Raw genomic sequence first — 9,452 nt, forward strand, 5'->3', positions numbered from 1 at the left:
CCCACACACACCCCTCTGTCCTTCTCACACACACGCACGCACACACACACACACACACACACACACACACACAGCACATGTCTACTAATGCCTGATTTATCCCTGTAACACAGCTATTAACCACAGCAGTGTCAGTTAGTGAGTGAGGAGCCAGACATGTGCCAAGCAAAGGCCATTTTATCAGCCTCATATTTGAATGATTGGACCATTCTTTTAAAACCTTCCTCCATCTTCTTTCACTGACAAAACAGGAGATGTCAATGACAAAATTAGATTGATTCGTATCGCTTAAGGGTTGTCAACAAAGACAAATGGAAAAAAACTTCATTGCAACCAAATACAGTTTGATAACCAATATTTTTACTAAGCCGACAGAACACAGTTTATGTGGCTTGGGATTTATTATCTAAAAATCTATTGTCTAAAAATAACTGGAGAAATTTCTCATTTATTTTTGGGCAAATGTTCTTGAGTCCATTGACATATTGGGATGACATTAGATCATTTGCTTTCAATTATTATCCACCACCTGATCAAACACAGCGAGCATGCACTCAGCCAAATATAACTCACATGGTCACGCTAATGGAGTTTGCAGTGACATTACAGTAGATATCTGCGAGAGAGGAAACAAGGTGGACGTGGGGCTTTTGTGTTTTTGGTGAACCTTTAATCATTATCAGTGGCATAAATCTCCTACCTGGGACGATGGAGACGGTGTCCTTCTCCCAGGACACCACGCTGACGTACTCCTGGACGGCTGAGGGGATGAGGCACTTGAACACAGCGACATTACCCCGCATGGAGCGTTGATCGGCCACACGGACTGTGTAGGGCTCCCTGAATACTGAGGTGTGGAGAAAACAACTGAAGTTAGTCAATGGAACGGTGACAGTCGATGTCTCCAAATAAGGCTGAACAAACCTTGATCTTTAGTTTTAGCAAATGACAAAGTGGTGAAAGTTACTAATATAGCTTATATTGTGAAAAAAGGACTTAACGTGATTTTGTCAGAGAATCACAGGAAATAAATAAAAATGTCCATCACAATTTCCAAGAGCCCAAGATTCTGTCGTCAAATTGCCTGTTTTGTCAGAGCAACAGTCCAAATCCCAAAGATATTAAATGTATAATGATACAAAAATAGTAAATCATCAAATGGTCACATTTGCAAAGCTGAAACCAATGGATGTATGGCATTTTAGGCCTTCAGGATACCAAACGATTGGTGGGTGGTTGTGATGTAACCATGCAACCATGTACTTCAGATAAATGAATGGTAGCAGTAATTTTCCTTACTTTAATTTATTTCCCAGAGCCCAAGGTTTGACCTCTTCACATTGCTGCTTTTGTCCGGAGAACAGTCCAAAAACCCAAAGATGTTTAATTTGTCATGAGAGAACGTTAATTGTTACATTTCCGAAGCTGGAACCAGAAAATGTTTTTGTTTCATAAATGGCTTAACCAATTATGAAAAATGGTAGCCAATTCATTTTCTGCCGGTTCATTAATTAATCGATTACTGTTTCAGAACTGTACAAAAGTAAAAACTCACTCCCCTTACTACACATGTTGACACTGTACAGTTGACATCTTTCTTTCCTGTTTAACCCATAGCAAAAGCCAGGAAAGGTCTTCTAAACAAACTTGTCTGGTGCCCTGTTCAACCCCATTAAGCCAGCATTTCTCTATTTAGCCACAGATTCAAGTCACACTATGATTGCAAGGAAAGTTGACACAGAGCTGTGTTGAAGGGGATACACAGTGAGCGGCCCTTGGCCTTTTAAAGAACAACGCCATAGATGCTATGCGACGGCAAGGAGTGGAGAGTTGCTCACGGCCGATGAACCTGTCACATGCAGGCATCAAAAACACCCCCCCCCCCCCCTGCACATGCGGAGCACTAGGTTGTGAATCTGTGCCAGTGTACAGAAAGGATGCTGGTGATTAAGACGGACTTAATGATGAAAACAGTAGCCTGTAGCTAACAAAATTATTTCTCCAGTTAACTCTGTCACATTAAGATTAGTGAGAAATGTGAAATGCTAAATCAGAGCAAACAATTTTATTAAATAAATTAAGTAAAGTGAAATTAAATTAATGGATTATTTTGGTGAGGAGGAGAGAGGTAGTTCAAGGGCATGCTAGCTTGACTGAATGAAAGCTGGCCCGTGCTCTCTGAACTGAGCTGATCTACACTGTGTGGGCTTAACCCTCCACACTGATCTCAATTGTATAAAGGAGCATTGACACATTTCTCTTAAGTATCTTTGACATATACAAAAATTACATGACATGAGTAAGATGAAAGGAAAATTAAAGAAATCAGATGGAGTCTGATGTTAAAGTGTTTCTGGCATCCAAATCTATCACAACTATTCAACCGGGCTTTCCTTAGAAATGAGGACAGTTATGGCTTAACAATATAAAACACACACACACACACATACACACATAACACAGGGAGTGGCCCCGCCCTACGGTGTTTTTGCTCTCTCCCCCAGCTCTCCAGTGATATAATTAACGCCTAGCCTGAAGGCCAGCTTCCTTGGTCATTAATAATGCTTTATGCCAGCCGACACTGTCACTGGAACCCAGTGGATCCAAAGCTGATGTCCTTGTCCAAATGGTGGGGAGTCTTTCACCTAAAAGTCCAGGGTTTAATCTCCCAAGTCTTTGTCTGATTCCGTTCATTGCTTTTACACTGTTCTACTTTTTCATAACTGTCTGAACCTTCAACCCTTTCTTTCTTCTTTCCTGACTAGTGACGGAGCCAAGAGCAGGGATTATTCCTTCAACACTGTTTTCACTGAAATTCATCCTTGCAACATATATGTGACCATGCCAAACATAGATGAGGTTTAGAACATTGGATTCTGGGTCTAAAAAATCTATTGTGGTGTAACTGATGCTGCTTTGTACCTCATCTAAACGAATGGTCGCAGAAAGATATCCACTTGAGAGCATATCATGTCTCACTTTGGCCACCTGACACACAGGACGTTAATGTGAGGTGAAGCCTCATTTGTAAACAAGTCAAAGCTAAAGGACAAATAATTCCAATCAAGTCTTTATTTTAATTCTTTATTCCAGCAGCTCCTGCTTCTCATTGATTCAATCTACGTACAGATCAATAGCCAGGATCAACTGAGTAGCCTCGACTATTGTGGCCGAGTCAATTCTTTCAATCATTTATTTACTCCCTGATTGACCCTGCTGCCTCTCGTCAATACCAGGGAAAATCCCCAATGACCACTGTGCCTCCAGACCGCTTGTAAATGTTTGGTGCAACGATGACAGTGATCACAGGTAACTTTAGTATGAGTCAAGGTCACCTCAAATTTGTACTTCCTGTGCTTTGACCCTAGCCCATCCTGCATTTGCTAACCTCTCAAACAAGCCCTGTATGGCAACACACCCTTGTACACAACCAGCTCCAATAAGATGTAACTGCTGTGATAGTGTTGTCATTTAACACAGTTTCCCCTTCCAAGATATGAAAGACACTGGGAAAAAACATTACATATTCATTCTCTTAACCCTTTTGACAGGATGCAAAATGGTAGCCCAACTGATTTGTGTGTAAATTGCACTCCCCCTCATCGCATGCACAGCAGAATCATTAGGATGTTACTGATGCCTGACTATATGCAGCCCGGTTGCCTAGGAACGAGCTAAAACATGGGTCTGGTGCAATGGGCGCACTGGGAGGCAAGTCTTGTATCACTGTCACTTGAATAATTAACGATGGGGAAACCAAATACTGCATTTACTTATTCATAAAGCGAGCAGCAAAAGCACAGAGAAGGAGAAAGAGAAAGAGAAAAATAATGATGAATAGGAGAAATTAATGGATGCAGGTTTCATTATTGAATGAATAGTATAGGAAAACCAGTCCTTGAGTATCTGGTCCAGGGACAATACTTATTGTATTAGTAGGGAAATGCCAGCCAGAGAAAAGATGAAGAGGGCAGATAGAGGAACGGGATCTTAACACCTGCTGTCTTGGCCGGGGCCCCAGTAGGCTTGTGCGTTTTAGTTGGGACAAAGGGGAGCTGAGGTCAGCTACATGAACAGGTGTCCTCATTTTCTTTTATAAACTATGTGTAAAGAGGACTTGGGTGCACAAAACGGAATATTATTCTAACACGATTGACTGTATGTGTGAAAGGTGTGTGTTAAATTGAGTCCCTTAAGTTGTTACCGTAAGTGAAAATTATTTGTGCATCCTTAAGAAAAAAGTGAAGAAGTGCTTCAAGAGAATATTCTCAGATGTGAGAAGAGATGAGATCATTTAAATGGCCTGATTCCTGAGGCTATAGATACTGCCAAACTGCTAGATATGAAAGGTAGAAGTCCCAATCCAAGTTAAAATCATAATAATACATTTATCAGAAATTATTCTGCATATCATTGCATATAACTTAATAATGTGTTATTGTAAATGTATAAAAAAATAATACATGTGTAGGTTTAAAAAAAAATCTAAATTAAAGGGTCAAAGTTCAGCCAGCCAAGTAGCTGGGATATTAGAAATGAACTAAGGAATACTAGAGCATGGAAGTACAATGGTATTGTATAATGGGAGAATATATATATATATATTTATATATTACACATATGTATACATATCATCGTACACTACAGGAATTAAATATTTCTACTTCACTCTTAATCTAAGTCAACCAGTGAAACAGCTTTACAATAATAATTTCCAGTGGTGTAAAGTGATCCATGAAAGAAAAAAAGAGAACTGTGCATGAGTGAATTTTTTTTTTTTTCACGTTCTCTTTTTTATTTTTTTAATATTTTTGGGCATTTTCAGCCTTAATTTTGACAGGACAGCAGAATACATGAAGGGAGGGGAGGGGGTCTAACCTGCAACCTGACATCCAGGTTGCAGGTTGGAGCCAAACCCGGGCCCGCTGCGATATGGGCACCTTCTCTACCAACTGTGCTATCCGGGCGCCCTATCTTTTTGTTTATTGAAAAAGACCTCACCATTGATTTTGTATTGTTATTTAACTTAGATTGTTTAGGGTATGTATTTTGCAAAACTTTCTGTATGGACTTTTGAATTATATTTTCCTTCCTTCCAAGAATCCATTGGATTCAATTAATTCATTTAAATGTAGTATGACAATTAAATGGCAGAATCTTTAAGTAAATTTGAGTTGTTGCAAGGTATAACAGTTAACATTAACTCTGCTCAATTTATTTTTCCTACTTATCTAATTGTTGCGACAAATCGATCTGTTCTTCAAACTGATTGACAATGTAACAGGGAAAAAAACTGACAAAAATGCAGACGTTGCGTTTGGTGTGAATTACTGCTGAAACTTGGTTGGTTTTTATAACATATGAAAATGAATAGAAACCAATTGCTGTCTGAAAAAGAAAAATCATGTACAAAAATCAGAAACCTGAATTTGAACACTATGAGCAACATGTGCACAATGTTTGTAGTTTAGGAGCTAAAACCTGTGAAAATCCCAGGTTTGGTCTGAGAATGTACCAGTCCAGGATGAAGACCTTACTTGGAGTACCATACACACTTTAGTATATCGTGATTGTTTCTGTAAATAGTTTTTCTCCTAAATGTATTTATTATTCAATAGTTGCTTAGCTGTTTATTAAAACTTCATCTGAGATCAATGAAACAAAGTTACATTTTTTTTTTACAAAAAAAGTTAAATTTGGCATTAAATTAGTATTTAGAAAAATGCTTTCAAAGAAGTTTCCTTGGTGAAACCAAGTTTCCTCTCCCCCTCCCAACCTTCACGGGCCCTCAGATCCACCACAGCCGGTCTCCTCTTTGTCCCCAAGTCAAAGCTCCGCAGTTTTGGGGACCGAGCCTTTTCCAGGGCAGCTCCAAGGCTGTGGAACTCCCTCCCCCATGAGATCCGCATCTCTGAGTCCCTCACCATTTTTCAGTCCCGTCTGAAGACCCATCTTTTCTGTTCTGCCTATCCTTAGTTTTTTTTTTTTTTAATAACTGTCTCTACTCTGTTAAGCGACTTTGAGCTCGGGAAAAGCGCTATACAAATTCAATTTATTATTATCATTATTACTTAGTTTGAATATAAAACAAATACATAAAACTAGATTAGCTGCAGTGAAAGAGACAAATAAAAACATGTATAGGAAAACGAGCAGTCCATGTAGTGATTTTCATAAATGTAGAGCTATCCAGACAGGTGCTAGTGCTATTATTGGCCCACAATCAGCATGCATGGGAGAGGGTGAGAAAGAGGGGGAAAAATAGAGAGAAGATGTGAAGAGAAGGAAGAGAGAGGCAAAGAGGGAGGACGAGACGGATGCTAAGGGGGAAAGGCAGATTTTTGGGGGAGGTGTCACACTGCGAGCTGTCAGCCGCCATCATTCTCCTGCGCCACCTGAGACAGGGCATGCCACACCCTAGCGCTCACGCCTCTGTCGCCCATGGCAACTGTAGGGTAGTGTGTGGTGTGTGCGCGTGTGTGCGTGTGTGTGTGTGTGCGCGTGTGTGCGTGTGTGTGTGTGTGAGAGACTCTGGAGGTAATGAGGTGCACACACATGCACATGAGCCCTGGTTATGGACTGTGGACTTGTGGTTGCCTCAGCATTTAATTGATTAATTGTTGTAATTATTTGGGCGGGAAGGTCATCCCAACAATGAGGCTGGCTAGAAGGTCACTCTCACGCTGGAGGGACTGTCCGCCTCTAGGGATCACCATATGGGTGTGTTTATGGTGTGTGTGTGTGTGTGTGTGTGTGTGTGTGGTGAGGAAGACCATACAGCAGCATCCAAATCATTTTGTTTTCTATTAAGGTGCGTGGTAGGGAACTGCTGACTGTCTCTTTATGCAGGATTGATCAACACCGTCAAAATGTCTGCCTGGCTATTACCATGACCTGAAAATCCACTTTTTTTAACAATTCTGTTCACATCTTTCCATGTCTGTAGCTGACTCTCCAAAATCTTTTCTGCCAAACACCCTGACAAAGAGCTGGCAACTAAACACCAAGAGCCAGCTTGAAGAAAATGGATCTCTGTGTGTGTGTGTGTGTGTGTGTGTGTGTGTGTGTGTGTGTGTATGTGTGTGTGTGTGTGTGTGTGTGTGTAGTTAGGGGACTTTCCAGTCCATGGACAGATGGAGAGACTGGGAGACAGGAGGCTTGCTGGCATGAGCTACGCACAGGCTGGTGTGGATGTGTGTGTGTGTGTGTGTGTGTGTGTGTGTGTGTGTGTGTGTGTGTCTGTGTGTGCGTGTGTGTGTGTGTGTGTGTGTTCCCATGTATCCAATGTGTATTACATTAGGAAACATTCATGTGTTTATGATGCTTGTGTGTATGTGTGATGAGGGTGAGAGTAACAGTAACACCTTCCATCAGTGTGTTCAGCGCCTTTCTCCAGCTTTGACCTTGGCATGGAGTGCGGACAGGTCACTAAACCAACTGTCTACGTGACTGCATGTCTGTCTTAAAGAGAAATTTTATTACACAAGGTGAAGACTGAGAGAAGTAGTTGCTTTAGGATGCCATTACTCCTGTTTGGGTAATCATTTTACAGATGCTGGGTTTGTGTCAGGCAGGGGATGCCAGCTGGGCTTAAAATAGTACAAATGTTTTAACTGTAGATTCTATTTTAGGGGGTTGGACCTAGGCCTGACATTGCGGTATTTTTTTTCCTGCAATATATGTTGCGATATGAAAAAAGAAAAAAAAACTTTTAAAAGAGTAAAAAATAGCTCTATTTGGAAATAATGAATCATTCTTGACTTCTGCCGTGATTTTGCATCTTCCTAGAAGATAAAAAATGAAAAAGGATCTTTTCTAATATGAACCATTCTTTGTTAAACTTTAATGCTTTACAAACACCAAAGCAAGTAAGCGCTGGAACTAACGTTACTCTTCTGAAGTGGTTTTGGAAAGGGAAATCAGGTAGAAATACGTTGGATGATTAGCATGACACCATTGTATTCATTTAATATCAATCCAGGCTACAGTGTATGAAAATGACCGCATCCTCTAAATTTCAGGTTGTGGACGGCAAAACATTGCCGGCTTGTTTGTTTGATAAGTTGATCAGACATGGATGTCACGCGCTCTAGCAACAAACTCTTTATATAAGAACAATTAAATCAGTGGAAATTATGTTAGATCAGACACAGACTTCTGTAGTAGATTGTGTTACGTTTCTAGTGTTGCGTCTCCGAACGGAAACATTAGTTGGGATGGACGGACCCCTTGTTTCTCTAAGCTATCTATATTAGCTTTAGCCTGGCTGGTAGCAGCTTTCTGCAGGGGGAAATGGCTGGGAGACGTTGTGATAATGTTGCATTAATCAGGGGATTTAGTTCGTATTTGCAGCGAACATAAAACACAACTACTGCAGCTTCACTGACTATACTTTCAAAAACTATGCGCATCACTGGATCAGCGGTATCTGCTGTCTACGGGACTTTTCTACACACGGAGAGCCTCACTCTCTATTACAATAAACCCCGTCGGACTAACGTCACATACACACGTTTGCCACATGGCTACCTGTCCTAAAGGTGAAGGGTCGGACGGTAATAATCATGCAAAAGGAAAACAGTGAAAGTCTACTTTTCTATCAAGCAGCAATAAAAAGATTAGCGCCAACATCGCAACATCCTGCGATGTGACTATTGCGATGTTGATGCTAAAACACAATATCGTTCTGCCCTAGTGGGACCTTTCATTATAGGAAAAATGTAACCACTGTTACAAGCTGACTCCAACCGATTTAATATTGGCATGCTAAAAAGTTCATGGTAGTCTAATTTAGGTGGGCACAAAATGTTTACCCCCCCCTCCCCCCCAACTCGTGGAGGCCCTCCAAGTCACCCAAGTGGATGTGCTACTGAGGCAACTCAGCACAGAGCTAAAAAATTAACTATCCTTGAACATTGGCTTCATTTGCATCCAGTGTGTCCATCCCTCACCTGCTTTGATGTGGATGCTGGGGCTACGAATCTTGCCTGCTTGGTTCTCAGCAGTGCAGAAGTACTCGTTGTCGTGGATAATGCTGTTATAGGCGGAAGGGGAGAAGGGGTAGAGCTGGAGGGTGCCATTGGCATGCACGTGGCGGATATGGGGCACGTCATAAATGTCGTCTCCGGCGGCCAGGTACCAGCGCAGGACGGCATGGGGGGCGCCGCCCGCAGGGCAGGGCAGGGACACCCCCACCGAGCTGGAGAAGGTCACCCGCTGCAGGGAGGCGTTCACAAAGTACAGCCGTGTAGAGACAACATCCTCACTGTTGACTGTTAGAATAAGAGAAAGGGAGACATAGTTACTAAGTTGGTAAGTGTTAGACATACAGGCATCAATCACATAAAATAGTACAACAGAGGTTAAAAGAGAAATCGCCTTCAAAGCTCTTTCCTCCCTGACAGTTCTCCTCATCTACCGGCCACCTAAACCCAACCCTTCCTTCCTCTCAG

The 9,452-nt window shown here is 41.5% G+C and overlaps 1 protein-coding gene across 2 annotated transcripts in view; it reads right to left on the reverse strand.

The window, feature by feature from the left end:
• Positions 1-9,452, reverse strand: part of LOC117942439 (Down syndrome cell adhesion molecule-like protein 1 homolog) — a 106,738-nt gene that overhangs the window by 87,150 nt on the left and 10,136 nt on the right. For both annotated transcript variants that reach the window (XR_004656121.1, XM_034867895.1), the window contains exons 2-3: positions 8,952-9,272; positions 701-847 (exon numbers count right to left, since the gene is read on the reverse strand). Coding sequence is in view for 1 of the 2 variants with exons in the window: in XM_034867895.1 (XP_034723786.1) it covers positions 701-847; positions 8,952-9,272 (468 nt within the window). In the remaining variant the exon portion in view is untranslated. The remainder of the gene's footprint in view (positions 1-700; positions 848-8,951; positions 9,273-9,452) is intronic.

This window comes from Etheostoma cragini, chromosome 3 (assembly GCF_013103735.1).
Source record: "Etheostoma cragini isolate CJK2018 chromosome 3, CSU_Ecrag_1.0, whole genome shotgun sequence".
NCBI lineage: Eukaryota > Metazoa > Chordata > Actinopteri > Perciformes > Percidae > Etheostoma > Etheostoma cragini.